This window comes from Centrocercus urophasianus, unplaced genomic scaffold, assembly GCF_019232065.1.
Source record: "Centrocercus urophasianus isolate 14NV4802_14NV808 unplaced genomic scaffold, USGS_Curo_1.0 seq_23, whole genome shotgun sequence".
NCBI classification, from domain to species: Eukaryota; Metazoa; Chordata; class Aves; order Galliformes; family Phasianidae; genus Centrocercus; species Centrocercus urophasianus.
The window spans coordinates 4,854,143-4,877,935 of record NW_024884789.1 but is presented as its reverse complement, the minus strand read 5'-3'; the positions used below and the strand labels follow the sequence as shown (position 1 = coordinate 4,877,935).

The following is a 23,793-nucleotide window of genomic DNA, read 5'->3' as shown; positions in this document are numbered from 1 at the left end:
AAGACAAAAGGCTGAGAGCTTGTTGACAGTGGCTTCTAAAATCACTAACTGTGCATCAGTAGGAGGGGAATGTACTTTTTCCCTCAGGAACGATGTTTGTTAACTCAAAATTTAAGTCTTCTGAAATCAGCTTGAGGTGGATCTTTTATTCTGCATATAGGCAAGCATCTTTTGAATGTGATGCTGAGACTTTTCCAAGCAAAATGTTCTAATCCTGTTTGTACTAAATATAATGCCGCACTGGACATGACAACAGAATACTGGTAGAACATCCAGTTTAAGTCATGTGTTGCTTTGCAACACGAGAAATCTATGGAGAAATTAGACCAATGACATTCAAACAACTGAGGATAGAGTCTGAGTGTTGCCAAGCATCTCTCAGACTTTGGCCAACCAAGCAAAAGATAGAATATAAGTTTCACCACAAATTCATGCATGAATTACCAATAGGTGGTAACAATTAACTTGCAGGGAGTTGAAGGAACATACAACTCTTACATTACCTTCCCCAAATTTTTATATGCTACTTGAGCAGCCCACTGACTTTGAGCAGGCAGTTCTCTGATACAAAGGACAAGCCAAACCGTCCCACTACTACATGTGTAACCAATGAGAATGGTATAGTCTTTTTGTTCTCTCTTTCTTTAATTCTTGTAGCTGAAGATGAAATATAAATCATTGTTCCTAAGCTATTTGGGAACAGCATTAAAGTAATGGTAGATTAAAATGTCTCCACATTAAAAAGCAAAATAAAATGAATAGATGTAATCCTAAAGAGAGAAGAATGAGTATTCTTCAAACACTGAATAGGGAACTTGGAAAAGAAGCTGCTTTAAAAAAATAAAAGTATTAATGCAAAAGAGATGGCCTCACTTGGGCTTTACTGTAGAGTTTTTGCTGAGGGCTTTTCTCAGCCCACTTACAGCTTGTGTTTTGCTGTTTTGAAGAATCAGTCGGCAAAGGAATGGACGCAGTCCCTTTTTTGAATAGGGAGGCTGAGAAATATCGCTTTGATAGAATTCCTTTTTCAAATTGAAGACTAGAGATAGTGCTGGAGGAGCAGTCAGAGGCAATGTTTCAAGAATTTGACCTAGCAACTAATTTTTCAGAGCCCCTACTATTTCCTCTGCTCTTTCCCTCTGCGAATCCCTGGCAAAGGTACACCTCTCAAATTATTGTCTTGAATTCCCGTGAAAGGGCTGGATCAGAGATGTATTTTTATTTCGGGCTATTATATATCCCTGTAAAAGCATTTTTCTAATGACAGAGGAAATGTTTACATCCTGCTTCCTCCACGCTGCTCATGACAGTGCCTGTGAAAATCCAGTGTTTGTGCACACGGAGCTGTTACAAGCACGTTACCTGACACATGCAAGTAACAGCTCGGATGAGAAACGGGCTTCTCTATGCAATTAAAGGAGGTGGTTTTGCATTTCTCCCAGCAGTTTTTACATTTCCAGTATTATCCTTCTGTGCTTTAGGAGGATACGGTTGAAGCCTGAGATCCCAGGCTTTGCTGCAGCAGTTAAAATTCCTGGAATAGCAACAGCAGTATTGGTGATGCTGAGAGCCACACAGCAAAGTAAACACATGTTATTTCCAGCTCTTTCAAAAATGCAAGAACAAACAAGGACAAAGTTAATAGGGAAATAACTACTTAGAGGCTTGACAGCACTATAAACAAGATTTAAAAAACAAAGTTTGAAGCTTTGGAGTCGGAATGGGATGGGGCATAGCAGAGACTGATATGAAGATCCTTAATTTAACTTTGCAGAGGCGAGGTGGTCTGAGTCTCAAGCTCAGCAGTTCAGGGAGTTTCTTTTTACCAAAACAAACAAAAAAACAGCAACAAAAAAGGAATCTGAGGAATACTAGTCATCTCTTCTGGGACTGCTTACCAAGTCACTTGCTCTCTATGGCGAGTCCTTTGCTTTTTGGGGGTTGGGGAGCTTCAATAGCTGCACTTTCTTGTGCTGCGTACAGCATACTTGTATGCATTGCGTCCTCACTCAGACCCCTATATCTCTGCCTCCCCCTCTTCCTGTAATTGCATTATGTTGTTACTCGATGACAAAGCCTTTTAATACATCGCTTGTGCGCTTTAAACTTTATGGTCAGACTGTTAAGTTAAAAGCCCAATTCTGCCATAAGCCACGCTTCTCTACAGCTGGTCAGTAGGAATGTGCGTGCGGGCATCCAGCAAGGGATTAAAAGGCAATGTGGAAGGATTTCAGCTTTGTTACAATGTGTAGATGTATCCTCAGAAGGTGTCCGTATTAACATATGTTATCTATCTGCCTCCGGAGCAGAGTTAGAAATAGGTCGTTTTCATCTGTTTGGCTGTCTAATGGCAGCCCACAAAGCCAACCCCAAATGTGCCAACATTTTGTTTAATTAAAAAAAGTACGAAGGAGAAAAGGGGCTCTCTGTAGCTAAAACCTGAGCTAAATGCATCTGAAAACAGTTCCGACCAGCTTTCTGCTCGAGTTGTGACCTGTTGGAGAACTCTGCTCAGTGCTTGCATTCCCAGCTAATTTGATATTGCCTTTTTTTTGTGGCTGAAGCTTTGTCGTTTGTTTCTAAGCTGTCATTTTTATTAGTCTCCCTGGCTGATCTTTTTGGGCTCTCGTCAGGTGGTGCATGTTCTCCATTGTCTGCCTGGTCTTGGCAAGCTATAGGTCCTTTTATTGCCATATGACGTGGGCGTGCTTGCAGCAGTAGCCTGTAATTATACCCACCACAGGTGACAGTTACAAGAGAGCTTTGGTAATAATTTTAGCTGCCTGATCTGATGTTTATGAAGAAAGAGCCCTCTCTGTGGTCTGGCTGGAGTTTGCTATATTGTATTGTACTTTAGCTGTTTGATTTATGAAGCTCTTTCTTTTTTAATATATAACGTCTTGTGTTTTTTGAAGTCCTGAAGTTTTGTTAGAGATGATTGTTGCTCTTATAATGCTTTGTACGTTTTCTATTTATTTCATATATATTGCGTTTGTTTTGCTTTTTTTTCCAGCAGGGTAAAATCCAGCCTGTTGTTGGCTTTATTTGTTTGTCCCACATTGCTGAGCTCCTGTTTCCAACCACGCGTTAACAGATCTGCTGTGTGCTTCCATTTATTAATCTAGACACAGATTAGCATTAAATTGCTTTTTTTTTTTTTTTTTTTTTTTTGTCCTTGGGTTTTAATTGTTTTATAAAGATGAAATTTGCTGTCCAGAAAGATGGCATGAGTTCCTTCACTTTCAAAGTTGAAATTAACTCAGAATACAAATCTCCATCCCAACATTGGGAACTTGGTGCAAAACATCTGGGAAAGACTGAACTGCACATTGCATGAAAGTTGGCTTTTCTGCAGTTCTTTTTCTTGTTTCACATTCCTTAGAGGAACTTCACATGAAGTGTCCAGCATCTTCTGATTTCGTGAGAAAGCAGTCATGTGCAATTCCTATCAATCAATGAATAGATTGGGAAAAAAAAAAAAAAAAGAAAGCAGAAATTTTTCTTCTTTTTGCCAGTTTATTTTGTCCTAAAGAGTTGATTTGCCGTATCAGGAACCAGCCGCTTGTTTTCCCAATCTGCCTTTGCTTTTTCTGGAAGTTCAATTTATTAGCAGATTAGAAATTATTGTAACAATGGTAAAAGTTTGTACTTGAAGTTCAGAGAGGGTCGTGTCTGAGAAAGACTCGTGTTGAGCAGGAGTGTGGGAGAAAAACTACTTGCTCACTGTTACTGGAAATAGCCGAATTTCAGAAGCTTATGCATAGAATTCCCTTAGTTGCATAGGGCTGTGCACGATACAAACTGGATGGGAAAAGATATCAGCTCAGGCCAAACGTCTGGTGCTCTTGATGTAAGATAGTGGAGAAGTTGAGAGGGGAAAAAAAGTCCATGATGTCTATTAGGAAGTGAAATTTTCATTAAAGGTAAGAATTGTCCTACTTTCTTTGTGTGCTTTCCCCCCACCAGAATTCAGGTGCATTGATTTTCTTTCAGTGAGGGTCTGCTTGGTTTGGTCTCATTCACATGACTTTGACCCGGCATCTCTTAGTACTTTAAAGAACTCAGTTTTACAGGAAGGTTGTAGATGCTGACTATTACTTCCCTTGTTGTTGATGGAGTAACCTTGTCAATACTTTGTGGTTTTTCTTTTTTCTCTAAAAAAAAAGGCAAATCCTTTATTTGGATAAAGCACATAAAACTTAAGTATATAATCTTAAAACAGCTCATTCCCTGGAAATAGTCACGTTTTACTCATCTGTAACAAGAGAATTAGTAGAGAAGTATGTAGGGGATTCCCATATGTGATGGGAAGTCACCCCAACTCTGTCGACATCTGTTATTTAACATGGGTTAGAAAGTAAGTCCTGCTCCAATATGAGCAAAAGCATTTCCGAAGAGGAGGAAAATCCTGTAGGTGGCGATGGCCTCTCATGAATGAGCCGGCTCTGACGCTCCTGCTTTTGTCAGATTTTTCTGTCAGGTTTTCCTTCTTCTTGCTTGAACTATTTTATTTTTAATTCAATTCGCTCGTTCTCTCGGCGCTAATCTAACACTAGTTGCAGAAATGTTGACAACTGGAAGAAATTTCATGTTTGAAGGTAACGCAACGTTTTGGTTTTATGATGGAGACAGATGCACCTTGAGGGGTTTCTCTGAAAGCACTCTACTACTTCTTTTAAATGAGAAAGAGTTGGGTCCTTTACAGGATCTGAGAATAAAAGAGGATTAGTGCAGACGCTATTGAGGAAAGACATTTTTTTCAGCCTATTCTCTTTAGTTTTACTTCTTTTTCACTAGCAACTAAAAACTGCTCTGACTGAGGATGGTCTTAAGCAACTGGGACGTTTCTAGGGTGTGGAACATAAGGTTGTTGAAGGATAAAAATCATAATAAAAGTATCCTATGTCAGAATATTATTTGTTGGTTTTTTTTTTAACTGCAGAATCCCAGAAATCTATTTTTAAAAGTTAGTCCTATTGATTATTAATTAGTTTGACTACTGCAGCAGTAAATAATTAGACTGGCACCAGTAGCATCCCCGAGTTTTGATTTCCTTTCTCCCTGCTTCATTAGAATTTAGTGTATAAGTCTTAATGGTGACATCCATGTTGTAGTAAAGCTTAGCTTGGTGGCAGGTGCTTTTTTTTTTTGTTTCAAATGCTGTGCTGTGATTTTAATAAATATGTAGGGCATACGGTGTTTTGTACCAGTCTAATATGCTATTTTATTTTAGCATTAACTTTACCCGCGGAGCACCAGCATGCTTAATGAGAGATGAGTGCCATATGTGAGCAGAAGTGTCCACAAAAACAACAACAAAACAGCCTTTATCTGCTCTGCTAGTTGAGATGCAGAACTTTCTGCTTGCTTTTTGAGAGAAGTCGCTGTCTTCTGTACTTTCCTTCAGCTTTCATCTTTTAATGGAACAGAGGAGCTGCACAGCTTTGTATCAGAGCCAATTGTCAACTTTCATTAGATGTAGCCTATTGTTTGTTCAGATTAGAAATAACTGCATTACACTTTGACTTTGAAGACTTGTTTCTTTTTAAATATACTAGCTATACGTGACCTTTTTGTCATTTTTGATGCACTTGGCTCGGCAAATTTGAGATACACGTTTAAACAGCAGCAAGAAGCATTTGTAATGCAAGGACTTCACAAAAGGCACTTTCTGTAGTTCTAGGAAAGTGAAACAAAGTCCTGCAGCTAATGCAAACTATTCGTAAATAAATATAAAGCGTTCTTAGCTAGCGTTGTACATCAAATCCACGGCATGGGGAGAAGAAAGGCCTCTGCACCCGTTATTTAGCAGTGGGTGGCAATTCAGTTCTTTGTAAAATCCCATTTTGCATCGTCCTCATGAGGAGTGTTCAGACGTGGCCTCTGTCAGAAAGGGATGGCAAGGAGCTCTGATTCCATTAGAAAAATGCACTGAGCAAATTTTCTTAAAATGTTTAGAATATTAAATGAGAAATGCTAATATCACTGTTCAATTGCGTTTTTTTTTTTTTTTTTTTTTTTGCCCGTCAGGAGCAATGCCCGTCAGGAATTAGATGGTGACTTGTTCTAGCAGTTAAGAAAACATCCCCAGATACTTTATTGCACACATTTGGGAAAATTATTTGCAATGATGTATTTCAATTTCCTTAATAAACTAGAGCTGTCTTCCTAATTCCCTTTCCCTCAAGTCCCTCCACAGGGGCTAGAGAAATGGAGTATTTTGAAATTATTATCAGATAACTGTTTCTACAAATGAAGAACTAATGTACGCCTTTTAAGATAGATTTATATTGCAAAGCTGGGAAGTAAACAGTGGTGACAGAAAGGAAATACGAGATTATTAAAAATGAGGACATTTTGCAGGGCTACTCTGGATTGCTTTATTTTTTTTTCCTTTTTTTTTTTCTTTTCGTGGGAAGTAGTAGCTGTGAGTGCATGCACTGCAATGGCTTTCCTGCTATTTTAAAATTAGAATACCAGTACAGATAGTGGTCCTTCAGTGCCCAGTGGATACTGTCTTACGCACTGATACCTATAGCAACACATAGGGAGTGACTATGAGATCAAATGCTCTGCTTAAAAAGCCTTAGGGAAGCATTATGTGTCTAAGGTCTGATCTATTGTCTGAGAGGTCGGAGAGTGTTAATGCACTCTGCAAAGATTAGACTCCCTTTCTAATTGCTCCAACACTTCCTTAAAGGATTTGAACAGTCGGAAAAGGTGACGCTCCATGTCAATTTTTGTCTTCCGACAGCCGTTGAAGTTTATCTGTCTTTCCGCCGAGATCACTCGATCACGTCAGCCAGGCGGTGTCAGAAGTAAAAACCCGGAGTTAGGGTTGAGAGCAACGGATGCCTCTATTTAGAACTTTGTTTTTTTAATTCCGGTTTTAAATACTTTTGGTAGTGGGAGCAGGGTTGATCTCACGGGCCGTACGGTTTAAACGTGGCCAAGGGGAACTCCTGAAGTCCCACGAAAACTTGAACTCATTGAGTCTGATGAAAAGCCAGTCTCTCATTCCAAAGCGATTCAGGTGATTGTTTGCATTTCTTATAGCGCGGCTGATGTTTCCCAACTGGATCTCTATGGAGCCAAGCCAGTGCAGGGAATAGCTGCTGTTACGCTGCATGTTATAGAGCTGTGCAGTGCCACAGTCTGAGTTAGCCATTGCTGCTTATCCCGAACTTTTCCTCTCGCTCAACAAATGTGACAAGGATTTTGGTTTCCCTTGGTTTGCAGAGCCCAAAAATACAAAATACAGAAATTCTTGAATGCAAAAATTCACTAAGGGAGGCTCCTGCAGAAAAGCTTTCCTGCTGCATAACTGTTGCGTTGGCAGAGAGAAGTTCGTGGCCTCAGCACAGGGTTTTACAAAACAAAATAGACATTTGTCCAATGGATGAAAACCACTTGGAAGAGGATATCTTTCTGCTGTCTAGATATTTGAAAATCAGCTGGAAGCACCGAATGGTTTTGTTTGTTTAAAGCACCGACCTACTGCAATGGATTCTGTTTGCCAAGGATGCTTCTCCTGCACTTTAAGAGTAAGGGATGAGAAAGGGTGAATGTGACTAGGAAAGGAGAGAGATGGTTCAACCCCAGGAAAACCTACAACATGTAATATTTCTGCAAGAAGGCCGTGATATCATGATGTTCACAGTAAAATAACATTACTGTAACAAGAGGGGAATTGCACCCATTTTTCAAAAAAATGTTCCAGGTCTGCTTGATAGACAGATGTGCTGTTATGGTGCAGTTCATACCTCAGGTCCTGTCAAACAGGACCATCCTGTAGGCTTTTTTTTCCTGTGGATTGGAAGCTTTTGAATCCTATAGTGTCAGTGGTTTTGCTAGTCTTGTTGGTACATATAATCCATTTCACGCATAAAAATATCTAAATATGACCTATGTAAATACATAAATTTAAAGCATCCTTTCTAGACTCCGAGCAGATGACTAATACAGCTGTTCAAAGGAGAAAAGCATTTTTTTTTTTTTTTTTTTTTTTTTTTTATTATTTTTTTTGGAAGAAAAAACCCTCTTGGCTCTGAATCGGAAATTGAGGAGCAGAATTCATCAAGTGTATTCTGGTCGTTCTCACATGGGTAGTTCCTCCTTCCTTTCCTGCATAGCATGTTCTTTGCACTGTTGCTATATTACATGAAATGTTTCATCTGTATATAAAAATTAAAAATTCAAACAAAAATCTGGCCCACATGAAGAACAGGCCCTTTGGGCATATGGTTCATTATGCATATTCGTTTAATTACTAAAACACTTGGGATGTCTCAACTGCCCTTGCTTTCAACTTGTAAAGTTGGATCTGTTCTGCAGCACAGAATATGTTGAACAGGCATGTGTTATAAAGGACTTCAGTCTTCTCCTATTTAAAACTCTATATAATGTTCTTGGCTGGATTGTTAGAATTTACTGAATATTAGTTCAATCCACTGCATCAAAACAGCAGTTCAGGATCTTTTTTCCCCTAACACCTTCTCTAACCCCAAAAAGGCAAGTTTTACAGCGGTTACTTCATAGCTGTGTTTACTATCAAAGTAACACGAGACCAAGGCTTTGGATTTCAGGCACATTCCCACAAAGCACCTCAAGTCGCACATTGAAGCTGTATAACTTTTATTAGCTAAGAAGGGATTGCTGCGATAGTGTGACTTTAATTGATTTTCAGGGCAAACAGGTGGTGATGGTTTCGGCATCCCCTAGTCTCCTGCCATTCCTAATTTGGAGCTGCACGTGTAATAGCTTTATTAAAATAAACAGTCTTCTGGCTTTAGTTTTACCTGAACAGCTGCCTGAAGTTGCAAGAGTCTTGCGACTTTTTTTTTTTTCCCCCTATATTGTTGTGTGTTTTGGAAAGCAAGATTCTCTTGGTCTGTTAGGGATAAATATCTATTGGACCATCACACTGTCAGTGCTTAGGATTTTTTTTTTATATTTTTTTGCATCTCTGCTGTTGTTGCTGATTTACAATCGTGACATATTTAGGATGTAATTCCAGGGGGTATCCCAGCCATCTCCACGTGTTTGTCCTGTAATGCGGCAGTTTTGTCTCTCTGAAGATTGTGAACCTGCAAAAATTGTATGTGTGTTTTGATGGTTCTCTCTGTTCTGAGCATCCAGTGTATGTGTGAGATGTGGGGAGGGCTGGGATTCAGCTACAGTTTTTGCTCTCCTACTTAAGTAAAATCTCCTCTCCCCGTAACAAAACAAACCAAAACCCACAGCTAAGAAAGCAAAAGCAGTGCTTTCGTCCTTCTATTCTGTTTTAGTCTGGAAGCAGCAATGGGGCTGGGAGCATGGGGAAGAGGGTGCTAGGCAGTTCTGAAACATTTGTGGCACCGAAGGATGTGGTTAGTGGGCATGATGGTGATGTGTTGGTGGTTGAACTGGATGATCTTAGTGGTCTTTTCCAACCTTAATGATTCTCTGATTTCTGAGTGCAAGCACCTCCCTATGTGGGTTTAGTGCACCTTGGTTTTTTTCCATGCTGTAGCTGGCAACTGCCAAGGAAGTAACACAATGTGTGATCCTCCTGCTGCTCTATTCTGAATTAAGTCTGATTAAATATGTTTGCTTTATTAGAGAGTCCTTTTTTTCTTTCCCCGTTTAGTTGCAATATTCACTGTCAACATAAAGAAGTCTTTTAAACATATTGCTTAAGTGTGCCGTTCGCTACCAATCGTAACCCAGTGTTGATAGTCCAAAGTTACAAAATGCTTCCACTGAATCCTGTTACACTTACTGTACAGTTACGTCACCATCTGACCCCTACAGCTAGTATTTCTCACCGTGTTAACAAATACGTCTCCAAGGTAAGTGGACATTTATCAGCTTAGCTAATGATCATTTTTTTCATGACCCTTTTAAGGTGTTCACCCTATCCAGAATAAAATAAAATTAGCCTACATTTTTTCTTCCTTTAAAACAGCACAGATATTTTTTCTGACGTTTGCTGGAAGAATTATTTACTATAGGATCAGGCTTTTAACTCTCATAATGCCTGCCTTCCCTGAAAATAGATCATAACTTTCTGAATGAGACTAATTCTTAAGCTGTAGTCCTACTGATAAACAAACCAAATCATCAGAGATAAAAATGACCGTTTAATTTAGCTACAATATAAAACAGCACATTTTTGTTTGGCATGCCTCCCCTCCCCTTTGTTTTAAAATCTTCCTCCATTCCCTTTGTCTGTCATAGTTACCCCTTAAGAAACAACATGCAGATTTATTCTCCTGACTCCCAGTGGACTACCCTAAAAGATAGAAAACTGTTGTAATATTTTTTCCCTGTTACTTTTTTTTCCCCCGTCAATTTTTAAGCTTTGTTGCTTGAGGGTCTCTAGCTGTATTTTACTTGGCTCGGGAAATGTAAAATATGTTAGATAAAACATGAGGGAAAAATTAGAGCAGTCAGCATGCTAGCAAACAGCTATTTCTTCAGTGTCTGCAGCCTGAGAAGATTTGAAGTCTTTTGCTGTAAAACTGTAGCACATACGTGTATATAGAACCCCAAAACAAGCGGTGTTGTGTTTGTTTATATTCTAATTACCCCTTTTTTGGGTTAGGGATAAAGAGGAAGCCCAGCCACAAGAGAATTGTTTGGAGGCATCCCATGGAACTTGTGGGGGACTGGTATGCTTTGGGGTTTTAATGTACGTGTCTTAAAGGAAAAAAAACAGCGTGCCTCCTTCAGACACTGCTTTTCATGTTGAGAATAGTTGTCCATGATGACATTTGATAGTTAATCTTCAGAGATCTGCAATGAAATACATAAATGATTTTGCCTTACTGATTCTATGACTATATACGTGGGGTAATGGCTCTAAATTGTGCCAGGAGAGGTTCAGATTAGATATTGGGAGAAATTTATTCTCAGAAAGTGTGTTGGGCTCTGGCACAGGCTGCCCTTGGAAGCGGTGGGGTCACCACCACAGTTTGGTGAAATAAACTCAAACCAAGTGGTTCTTCCCTGACCCCTTGTTAAAGAAAGATCTCTAAGGATTTTGTTTTTCATTTCCTAGGCAGGCTAATCTGATTAATGTAAAAAAAAAAAAAGGAAAAGAAACCACTCTTTTTCTTTCTTTCCTTTGCTTTTAGGTGATGTTGGGTGGAGCGTGGTTGTTTCATGTTTAGTTCTCATTTTGATTCCAGACATTGTTAGGAACGAAGAATAAATCCACTGGATTTGTTAGTGACATAAATCATCATCCAAGCAGGGACATTTCGTAAGTGTTTGCAGTCAGGTATTCTGAAATGTACCATCACAGCCTTCCCGGGTTGAGCTGCAATAGCAGTGTCCCAAGATGATGGTGGAGAACAGACCATAATACTGTCAACTCTTCTGAGTTCAATGTGACTTTTGCAGAATAGCATGCTGTTCTGTAAGCTCCATTTCTTGGAATCCTGTGATTGCGCATGAGTCACAGTTTTCATTTAAAACACAAATGAGTTTCTACTTCCTAGCAGCAGCAAAGAAAATGCGACCCTCCTGAAGTATCTAAACTAGGCAGTGATAAAAAAAAAAAAAAAAAAGAAAAAGGCCCTGTTGTACATTGACTTGAGTAGAATGAGATTTCCTGAATGTTCTTAAGGGAGTTTTTTGGTTGTTTTGTTGGTTGTTTCACATCTTATATTGTTGGAAGTAGGGAATGTTGATTTGGGGTTTTTTTGGGTATTCAAACTGATCTTTAAAATATTGATCCTTGTGAGTACAGTTCCAGTCTTTGTGTCTCACTTTGAAGGCTTTATTCTGTCACTCGTTTTCCTTCTTGCATTGTCACATGTAATATAAATCACTGAATGGAAATCAGGCATCTCCTGCTAACCCCACTGATAGTCACTTTCTTAGGGGGCTGCACCTGAAACAAGCAGGGACAGAACATGTGGCTGTGGCAGCAGGACGTGGCTCAGCAGCTCTCAGCCTACACAGACTGCTGGTGTGAGCAAACACAGCCATGTTGTTTCTGTTACCTAAGGTGTCTTCTGGAAAAAGTGAGTAGCATGTTAGCAAACGGTGCTGTTTAAGCAAACCCTTTATTTGTAATCTTCAGCTCTGTGCTGTGACATGCATCTAATACGTGCAGTCTGGTGTTCTGATGTGGTTTTGGGGTGGTTAGGTGGATCCTTTCCTTTTTTTTTTTTTTTTTTTTTTGCAGTCTAATACAATTTGTCCTTGCAACAGTACACCTATGGAGAAGGGCTAAACTCTGTGATATAGCCATAAAACTAGCAAGTTTTATGCAAACTGTAAAGCGTGAGATGTGTGGAGCAATGCAGGGAGGGACAATTTGTAACGTGGCATAAATATTTAATGATCTCTATTCCTTCACATCATTTTTTATTTTGGTCATCCCCACTCAGTACAGCACATGTACCATACTGCTATTGAGATGCTCTGTGTTCTTTTGCTAGGGATACAAAAAGCAAATTGAATCTAAAGTAAATAGGTTTCTTCTGACAGTGTTGCTTTACTTAAGTATAATTTCTCTCCCTGCCATGTTCTTTGTTACTGCATCACAATGAGGGAGTAAGTGCTCATCACCAGCTTGAGCTCTGCTCAGGTCAGTAGGTGCTTTCAGCTGAGCGTGGTATGGCAAGGTAGTTTCCATGAAATGGGGGTAATAGGAAGAATGGTGAAGTGCAACTTCGGAGGAGTCTTCCAAAACCAAAATCTTTGGGAGGGGTACTTCACTGGAAAATATTTTCTACGTGTCAGCCCCTGTTTACTGTGCCTCAATGTGGAGCTGTTTTAGATGTGTTTTCTTAATTGCTAGGAAGTTCCTTTTCAGTGTTCTCCCCCATCAAATGCACACGCCGTTCCATGATCACAGAAATGGTTACTGCATTCACATGGCCCTGCATGCTGTGCTTTGATTTCCATTACACAGGCTCTGCACTCTGTCAGTGCACCTATGATGCCTGGTATCTCAAGGAGATGCTGATGCCGCAGTAAATGCAGGTATGTACGCACACAGATTTCCTGCAGTAAGTAGGTATGTCCGTTCTCCCTTCAGCTCTTTTACTCTTTCTAAGAGAGGAATAAATATCTGTCAGAAGTAATTTGTTGTTGACAAACTTATTGCCTTGGAGGGATTTGAATGCCCTTTTGGGGAGCCAGTGTCTTATGTTATTGGCTGATATCCTGTGTTTTGGGGCAGAGGGGCTGAAAGCTTAAAAAAAAAAAAAAAAAAAAAAAAAAGCTAGAATGTTCAGAGTCCATTTGTGAAGACTCTGAGATAAGTTAGAAATATCTAATTTCACTGCAAATGAAGGAAAATGTGTCTTTATGTCTCTAATCAAAATCAGTGTTTTGATTTGGTTGAGAACAGATAACTTGAAGTACCATTAGCTCATTTGTTTCTCTTGCCTTTTCCTGAATTGCATAGGCCACATTTATAAATGGAGAGGAAACTTTTGTCAAAGCTGTTAGTCATTTAGAGTTCAGTCGAATAGTGTGTGGTTTTGAAACCTGAAGTTTCAAATAATATTTTTCACAGTTGCACTGATGAGGCATTTCATTAGCATTGGAACCTACGCTGCCTGAGAAAATAACCTCTTACCATAGGCTTCTTGCATGCATTTAATCTCCTTTCACTTTATTTTTTCCATCTGATGGAATGCATCCCTCTCCTTTTCCCATCGTTGCTGTTTTTCAGGAATTATTCCGTTAAGCAACGTAACATTTGCTACTTCTCTAGAAAGACTTACTAGGCCAAGAAAATCCTTTTTTTTTTTCTTTTTAAACTTAAATAAATAAATAAATAAATAAAAATGTAATTAAAATGTAGAAAAAATGCACAGAAAATCCCATTTAATGCTGGGTTTCTAAACCTCTTAAAACTATTCTATCCCTTGACTGTGGGTTTGCTGGTGACAAATGTTTTATGGGCATACTTTAGTAGACACCCGTCTAAAATCTGTTCTTAATAGTCAGATCCTAAATTGGAACCAGAGGGGCAGAAAAACCAGATTTGAAATGTGTTTCTAAAGGTTTGTTTTTACTTTCAGTTGAGATTGCCTTCTCTCATCTTTTGTACTGCTGTCAAAAGGGCCACTCTCGTGGTTGTTCAAACTCCATGCTTCTTGACAGGAACAGTTGGACCCCTCTTCAATGATTTTCAGATGAAACAGCTTCCAAACCTCCAGAGCTTTAACTTGTAGTTATTAGGCCCTTTGAAATAGCAACACATTAATCAGCTAAAATCGAGTGGTCTTTTCTCCAAGGCTGTGATGTTGCTGTTCTCTTCTAGGTAGAACTCTAGTCTAAATATTAGTGTCAAGAGCTCTTCTTTTTTCCCCCTCCAGATATGTCTATTTCTTTTCTGCTTCTATTTTGATAATTGTTTTATAATGTCGTGAATTAAATTGTTGGGTTCGATAATAGGCTTTTATGTTCTCAAATTGCATTAGAAGATGTAACATAGAGAGCTAGTTTTTTGCTTGTTGATGTTTATTTTAGAAATCAGCTGCTGTCATTTTAACTTTTCTCATGCACAGTATGAAGCCCAGAACAAAAGGTGTCAATGATGTCATGGATTACATTTGACAGAATTTGGTCTAACGATGATATGAAACAAGAAGAAATAAAGTGTGGATTGTTAAAACCAGATAGATCATTTGGATCAGGGGCTCTTGAATGTTGTCCTTGACTTCTGTGAACAGGTGATCTGAACCTGTTAATGATTTCCCTTACCAACCTATGTGTTAGCAAGAAGATAGACTAAGGCCTAAAAGAAGTTGGGAAAATACCAATCCTTGCAGTAACCATTGTGTATGTCAGCTGAACCATTCTTGAGTTTTGACAAAAGGCTTTGGTAGAAAATAATTTAAGAGGGATGTGGCGGGAGCTCTTTTTCCCCAGTACCACTGAGGAGGAAATACAAACTTGCATGTAGTGTTCTTTCTGTTTTGTGTGAGCATTTTGGGACTCACCTGGCACAAGCTTTGCAATATTCACCATTGCCACTATCATTTCCAATGCATTGAAGCCAATACCCCATATTTGTGATGTTACAGCTGTGCATGGCTATCCAGAACGTGGCTGTCTTTCACATCTCTGTCAGCACCACCCACTACCTCATTGTGCTCACATCCACTGTTTGGTCTCCATTAAAGTTCAGCAAGAATCAATGGATGTCCATGTGTGGAACTTGTTTCTGCATGAAGAAATTCAATGGCACGCCTTTGCTTTATGTGCACTTCCACGTCGGATGCCGTTGTGTCAGACTGTGCATGGCAACAAAATGTAACAGAGTATTGATGGGAAGGTTCAACCTCTACTGCCATATCAACGTCCACCTATGGTGTCATGGGCCAACATCATAAAATAGGGGGCAGTTCTTGTATAGGAACTGCTTTACTGGCTGATGCTATAGAACTACTGAAAAGGCTGTTAGGATGCAGAAATATATCTATTTACTGTATAAACACCCTCTCAACTTTTATTATGTACTGTATGTTCACAGGAATCATTTCCCGTACCTCCGAGGCTAAGTAATTTTTGAATAGCTAATTCAATTTGTCTTGTATCTGTGTTATGTAACAGTAATGAAAGTTGCCTCTATTACAATGGTAACAGCAAAGCAACTCTTCTTAAGTAGCTGAAGGAGCACAATCTAAGTGTTGCCATCTGAATTGCAGCTCAGCAGCTGATAACCACTCAGCGTTAGAAAGGAAGCAACAGTATGCTTCTGCTATCAATTGAGCCTGTGCTGAGATTTTGTAATTAAATTTTAAGTTTTATTTAGGGCCTGAAACTTAATAATACACAAAATACACTGTTGGATCTAAAATCACCAAGGTCTTGGTTTTCCATCTTGCCTAAATGACCTGTGATTGCAAGGTTGTATTATACTTGCAACAGAGCAGAGTGATGATCATATAGGATGGTGACAGATGCACTAGAATTGGTGAAAGTCCTGCAGTTGAATGAATGAAGAAAGGTTCTTCAAGGGCTTCATTGACTCCTGTAGGAGTCAGCGTAGCTGACTGCTGGTGGAATCTTTGCTGTGCTGAGACAAGAGTGAGTTTATGTAGACTCTGAGGAGATGATGTATATGCAACCTCCTCCACCATGCCAAAGCAAATTTTTTAAATAATTATCTACCAATATGAATTTCTATAGAAGTGCTTTCGTAAGGATCAGACGTATATGTGTGTGCATCAATTTTAGCTGTCTGTTTAAATGCAAGGTATATGTAGATGGATATGTGCAGTAACAGATACTTATACTTCAGAATTATATTTGAGGTGGGTCAAGAGCTGGTATCACCTTTACTTGATCTTACAAAACATTCGGGGGAACTGGAATAACTTAATAATTGTTTTTTAATCTTGAGATATCACACTTTTTGGAGACTCCTGTAAGAGAGTTCAAGTATCATATCTTCTTGGCCAGCATTCGTGTTTTTCTGTTACCTTGCTTACATATGAAATGTGACTGTTAGTACAATTGTCTAATTTGTAAACGTGTTGAAGAGCATGATAAAAAAAGAAATTACAATCTAATCCTTTTCTGTGTTCTCATGCTGCAAATCATTAGTATGGGGCTTATATTTCATGGATGTCAACCCACTTTATAAATGTGTATATCTCAAATATTGTTTTGCTGACCTATAGATGCCAATAACAGGATGACAATCTAAGTCCATGCATAGTAACAGTTAAGATAAAATCAGGTTGGCTTTAGAAAATGTGGCCTTTGTTTGGGCGGGGCTACGTATACAGTCATTGTCTCTTAGTTTGTGGCCGGCCCCTGGTAGATGCTAACTGACCAATTGCCAGATATCAGGCAAGACTTTTTGTTTAAAAGTTGCAGAAGCTGCTGTTTTGTAGGGGTGCGAATTCTCCCCATGGAATGCGGTGGGAAGGAGTGTTTTGATGTGGTAGAGTCCAGAGTCCATAATGCTATATATGTTGCCATAAATAGCCTGTTCTGCAAATGCCAGCCTTGCCTTCATATACAGAGTCTCAGGCTGAGGGTTAGTGGAGCTAGAGATTCAGTTTTCTGATCGCCTGAAGTTCAGTTGCCCTCTCACGACAGTTTGAGATGTGTTAACTGGAGGATCTGACTCTCTTTCACCTGCCTGTATTTGCCCCAAAATGTGACTTCTTGTTTCTGATCACTTCTGAGAGTCACGTGGGGGAAGAAAAATCTGATAAATGTTTTTGTGCCTACTCTCTGAAGGAGACTGTTTAAGATTTAGCTTAAAGTTTCTATCAGCGTCAGTCAGTTCTTCTGAAAATGCGGTGTATCTTTAGAAGAGGAAATGGGATCACAACATGCATTTTATGACAGTTCTGGATTTAGTTTGTTAACTTACGTTTCCAACCACAAAGTTTGGAGTCTGTTCACGTATAATTGGTATTTGTAAGACAAGATTGCAGTTTGGCTTGGTATCGTGTTTTTGAAAAATGGTTAAATGCTTTTTAAATCCCCATCGCAATGGTTACACGTTCCACTGATCCAGTTTGCAGAACCGAACCTCAAAAGTTGGCTTCTACTTTTGCAGTCAGAGGGTTTTATCAGATATTGCTTCAAAGGCACAAACTCATGCCTTTTCTGGATAAAGAGGCCCCAAGCAACCAGTGAAATCAGAATATGCTTTACTGAAAAATGGCAGGTATATGGAAATGGAGAATGGAATTACGGATTCCTTCTCAAAATAAAGCATCACATGCAGCCAAGAGCCTTCTCAAAGGTCTTTGCATTGCTGTGCCAAGAAGAGTGAGTGGATTAATGGTGAGGTTCCATTTGCTAAGCATACCTCCTGGATTGACTGAAGAGGTGGATGGCTCCTGTTGCACAAGAGGAAGAAACTCTTCTCTAGTCAGTGAAAGACTTGCTGGCAATTAGGGTTTGATGAAGTGGGACAGGTTTAAGTGGGCCTATTATGCTCTAGCATTAATGACAAAGCTTTCAGGCTCGAGCAAGTCCCAGAAAGGAGTGAACAATGCCTTTGGACCAACCTTACGTTCATAGATTTGTACTTCACCAAAAAAAGGGAAGGAGAAGCAAACAAATAGTAGCCTAATGGATTCAAACAGAATAGAATGAGAATGCTTTTCAAGCAGGCTTCTTTTTTTGCCAAAACAAGAAATGAATGAGGTTAGCAGAGATTCAAGGATGTGTGTACATCAGGATAATGGCTGGAACGTTTTCTTGCATCACATTCTCTTTAAACACCTGTATGTGTTCTTTTCTGTTGCTTTATTTCTCCCAGGTATTCATGGTCACTGTATGGAGCGTTGAACTGTACATGGTGCCCCTGGCTTTGCTGGTGCTCTTTGCATACAACTTCTGCCTTGTCAGAACAGGGAAGGTCAGCAACACCCAGGATGCCCAGGCAAGTAAAATGCCATTAATGTTTCTGGCAGCCACAGCTTGAATTTGTCCTTCAGCAGAATGTCATGCATTTAATGATATTAATCTAGTTGTGCAGCTAAACATTTTTATTTCAAAGTTACTGAAAAGAGTCCTCCACCCTCACAATTTTCTTGATTCAATGCAAGCAATAAACCATTCAATGTAGTATGCAGGAGAACGCGTAGGAGGGAAGTTTCACTTAAGAATAGTTGTAGTTATTTTGTAACTATGTTGAATTAAGGACTTGCAGTGTGACAAGACCCCAAAGCCCATGCCTCCACTGCTCTTACACTTTGCATCGCTGTGATGATTCATGACTCACAGAGGAGGAAAGTCAGTTCACGCTGAAATAGAAGTTAGCTGTATTTTAAACCTTGTCCTGCTATCTGAAACTTCAAGAAGAAACCCTTACTCCTCCTTTCCGCCCCCCCCATTTAAATGACAAATATTTTTTGTGAAAGTTAGTCCTCAGTTCTTTCACTTGTTTTATGAAGTAAAGAAATCCAAAATACAAAAATAATTGTATGTTGCAGTTGTGTATGTTGAGATATGAAACTCTGATGTTGACCACTGTCTTTACTTGTGTAACTACGATAACTGCAGTGGAAGCAGAGGATAAATTTGGAGATTCTCATAATGTTCCATTTATAAATGCATTACAAGTACAATAATGAAATACAGGCTGAATTAACTCTTATAACTTCTGATAAAAAGATGATTGACATTTGTACCCCTAAGGGCTTCCTTTACACAAATGAATTGCTTGAATTATGTACACAGAAATTGTATCCGAGGATTTAAAAAAATTGCTATTGTATTAGTTTTAGCTACAAAAGTTGCTTCTAGTTCAGTTTGGATCCATTCTCAAATGGAAGGATTGTTGGAACGCGTGGAAAGTCATACTATAGCGAAAAGGAAGGAGGTTTGATTTGAAAACGAAGGGTAAGAAAAAATGCTTTTCTCCAAGTCCAGAATAACATAGAAAGGTGTTGTACATTTCCAGAGGCTACTTTGTTTCATCAAGAAATGAGGACTATTCATGTGGGAGAATCTCTGCCAAGCATTTCTTTTGATTGTATTATTTTAAAGGCAATACACAGTCTTGCTGTGTTGCCTAGGAAAAGTGCGCAGAGACTACCATTCAACACCTATCACTCATCCTGTGGTGAGTTTATTGCACGTTCAGATGAGGTCAGTCTCACACAAGTCAGCAGGATTGAACAGCAGATCGTTCAGGTGGATGCTACAAGAGGTTCATATTTGAAATTCCAAGTTAAGCAGTAGGGAAGAAAAGTTGAACAGAAAATTGGCCCTTTTTGGTCACGCATCCTGTGAGCAGTGTGATGCTGTGCAATTCAGGGGTGTATTTTGCATAAGAAAAGTTACATGTCTGCCTGAGTGCTTTGCAGGGTTGGGATCATATGGAACAAGTCATCAAAGTGCCTATAATATTACCTGATTCCTTTTTTATGTGTGCCTATGATTCTAACCATCTGTAGGTCAGAAATAGACAGTCAGGTGCTACCTCTGGTCACATCTGTCGTGCAGATGACAGAAGTTATTTTCTTCAAAATACCAGTGCTTTTTTTCACAGTTGCTTATTTATTTTTGCTTCTTGAGACCTTGGCTATATGTGCAGTACTTTTCATGTATAGTTAAGAACGAGAGCAAGAGTCTTTGGAAGGGAGGACTTCACGTTCTCACTCCTATTTCTGTCTATAAAATGGAGATAACAGTGTTAACCTTGTAGGCATGAACCAATTGCCAGGATGTTAAATGCATGAGTATTGGTAAAACGCTTTATGATTTACAGATGGGAGCTTCTATAGAAACGTAAACCATGATCGCTGCTAACTTAGGTACTCTGAGTAGGGTAAAGAGCTTGAGTAAACCTGGAAATGAATACTGAATACTAGTTGCAACTATTTTGGAAGGAAAACTGAAAACCGAATCCCAAACACTTCTTGTTGTTGATTCTTCACATCTTTGTTGTTAACTGTACTAAAACTTGTAATATAGTGAGTGAAATATTAAATAAACAAGAAAATCTTAGAGGACCCTATTAAAGACTCAGTTTATAAAATACCTGATTTAAAACCCAATCATTCCTAATTTCAAGCCATAAGCAAAACTTTTGTTTCCCTTCCCTACCTATCAGTGTAGAGGTTAAAGGGACGGAATAATGCTGCATAGAAATCTGAATATGAATCATGAGATTGATTATATTCATACTAATGTATTTTCTACCGTCTAATGCTTCGGTAATGGCCCTAAAGGGAGAGAGCATTCATTGTATCAGTGAGGATGGAACAAGTTGAGTGTAGAGTCCTCAGCCTTGACATGCTGACTGGTTCGTTTGTCAGACTAAGAACACAGCTATTTACAGCTAGTTAAAGTTGGCGATGAATTTGAAAGCCAGTTGCCTTCAAATGATAGGACACAGCCACTAATGCTTTATTTAGACTTAAAATTTGTATAGGGTATTGCCTGCTTTGTTCAGGATATCACAAAAAACAAAGTCCTTGAATGCTAAACATGATTTCAGAAAGGTGAAAGTTGTGGGTTTGTTAATGACTCACAATAGAACTGATAGAAAACTGTGTAATGAAATGCTGAGCTTTTTGAACATTGCCTGTCAATGAGAACTGTAATTTCTTCTAATATGGACATATGCTTTTGCAGGAGCTTATGGGCTTGGATGAAGATGACGATGAGGAAGATAAGGTAAATACATCTTATGGTACTTTAGCTAGAATCAGAAAGAAAGTGGCTGTAGCTCACTAACCATCCTATCACCATGAGATCTGCATTCCTTACCTGTTTTAACTGGGAAAACAGTTGTTACCTGTTTGCTAATCAGCAAACTGACAATTCGAGAACGCTGGTTGATTTGTACAATGTTCAATAATGGCATTACCTGCATGAGACCTGTGAACTTCATTTGAATTCTGTGGGGGTGCCCAGGGTATGCTTGAAATCGTGAGACTTATGTTCATGTGCCAGCATGTATGTGTATGGGTGGACAAGGTGAGTACATAAAATACATCATCACTTCCGTTGGGAGTGTTGGATGAACATTCTGCGCTAATGGCTTACAACAAATCGTACAGCATTTCCATTTCTGTAGAATTGTTGTGATTTGTGAAGGACTGGTTAAGGTTTTCTCAACATTTCTTCTAGAACCTTTTAAAAAAAAAAGTTTTTAGTTTTTCAGCAGAAATGTAGAAAGAGTTGGCACTGGTGAGGCCTTATTTTATTAGAGCATACTTCTTCATTCTGCTCACCATGAAAAATTCATTGGATTTTTTTTCAAGTTTATCAAACCACAGTGACAAATGATAAAAGGATTAGAGGGCATGACATGTGAAGAAAGATTAAGAGAATTTAATGTATACAGCTTGAAAAAAACGTAAGTAAGAGAAGGAGAATCTGATAATCTATAAATACTTAGGAGCTCAAAGGTGAGGAATTATTTAACAAGCAACAGCATGCAAAGAAACTTGAGCTGTTGGGAAGGAAGGGTTCACAGGGCAATGCAAAACTTTCAAATTGTGTACTAAGTTAAGAAGCTCTTTGTGAATATTCTGTGGTTTAAGAGTGAAATCGTTGTGAAGAAAATCAATACCACAGATAAAAAGTGTACCTTAACCCTTCTCAGTCACATACACTAGAGTTGAAGCTCAGCAGACTTGTTGATAGGAGTAGATGTTTAAATTTAACCTGCTCTTCTGTTTGCTCATCAAAATACAGCAATCACAGAAATCCATTGAAGTTGTAACTGGAAGTCCAGACAATCCAGATGAATTGAGGGATTCTTTTAATGCACAATAAGTTTCTCATTTTTACTTCATTCTTCTCATTGTTAAATTGGTCAACTAAGTGAACCAGTATCTAGCAGAAGTTGCTAAATGGAAGTTGCATTGTTTCCCAAGAAATATTGCATCTCTGGAATGTTGATTGTTTTGTCAGTGCCCAGTGTTAGGTGCTTGTATATGCTGACTCTGTATTTTTGTGTGGTTCCTAAATGTGTAACATATTCTCTGTAGCCAATCCTATTTCTGTTCTCCATAAGAAAGCCTCCATTCGGCTTTCTTATCAAGATAATGCTTTTATCTCAATATTATGGCAATAATAATTCCTAACTTGTATTAATTTGTATACTAGTGTTGTATATCTGAGATTCAGACACAGAATTACTGGAGAATTGCCATCCATTCCTCATGTCCCAGGCCACTCACTTTGTCAGCGTTGCCTCACTGTCTTCCTGTTATCCTGGGTCTATTTGCCCCAGCGTTAGACCATGTTGTGCATCTTTAAGTGCATTAGGTTATTCTAAGTGACTTTTCCATGCTTGAGGGTGGCCAATGCTCTCTAGGGAGTGTAAGAAATATGTAATTTTATGACGTTATCTCACAGCAGTGTCAACGTTTAAATAGACAACCATACTTCGAAAAGAAGTCTGTGTATTTTTTTTTCCTCCCTAATACAAGAACCAAAGTTGAAATCTGCTAGTTGAGTCGTAGTCTACGAGGCCACTGTTTCTGTTTCCTATCATCATGTTGTATCAAAACAGTCGCACACATTGCCTTTCTGGGTTCTGCTGCAAGTTAGACATAACAGACCATGCTTCTGGGAATTGTAACACACCCTCTAAGAGATGAACTGTTTACAAATTATAAATACACAGACGCTCAGTTCAAAAACCCGTGAGCAGATTAACTCCCTCCACCTAAACTATCTGTCTTCAATGACAGCGCTTAATTGCCGAATCCCCCATCGTTTCTCCCTCTGCCCTTTCCAAATACCGTCACAGAGATAAGAGAGCTGTGTCCCTTTGGCACAAGCTGCTCGGTGGATGAATGCCTTCTTGGATTCACTCCATCTTAGATGTGGAGTTCAGGCTCTGTCCTGTCGGCTCTGGGCTCTGTCAGACTGTCTGAAGGATTGTTTTAAAATTACGTCGCTGAAACATCTTTTGCCCACCAGTAGAGTGGTATAGACAAGTTGCATGCAGCTTAGATTGTGAGTTGTCTGATCATTGAATGTTTCTGTTTATTTTACTTTCTTCCTCTTTCTTCTCTTGACAACGACTGTGGAGCTTCAAGAGCAGACAGCTACTTTGTTAAGTAAGAGTGTGCTAGCAGCAGATTGGAAAGAGTCTTTAAGTTTGCTCATAGTATTAAGTTTTGTGGAAAAAGGTTTGCGTTTCCACCAAAACAGAATAAAAACTTAGTACTATTTCCAGATTTGGTAATTAAGTCTGAAGAAAATCAGACACAAAAAGTCAGCAGAGATTCCTGTTTTTTTTCTGTGAGGATCTCCATCCAGTGGTGAGCCAACATAGCTGTGCTTGACTAACAGGATGTAATAGGAAAGGATTAGACGATGCTGTGACTTCAAGCCAAGTTT

The 23,793-nt window shown here is 39.0% G+C and overlaps 1 protein-coding gene across 3 annotated transcripts in view; it reads left to right on the top strand.

The window, feature by feature from the left end:
- The window catches only part of MCTP2 (multiple C2 and transmembrane domain containing 2), an 81,694-nt gene that overhangs the window by 40,380 nt on the left and 17,521 nt on the right, over positions 1-23,793 (top strand). For all 3 annotated transcript variants that reach the window (XM_042824435.1, XM_042824436.1, XM_042824437.1), the window contains 2 exons: positions 18,242-18,364; positions 21,067-21,108. In XM_042824435.1, coding sequence (XP_042680369.1) covers positions 18,242-18,364; positions 21,067-21,108 — 165 coding nt within the window. The remainder of the gene's footprint in view (positions 1-18,241; positions 18,365-21,066; positions 21,109-23,793) is intronic.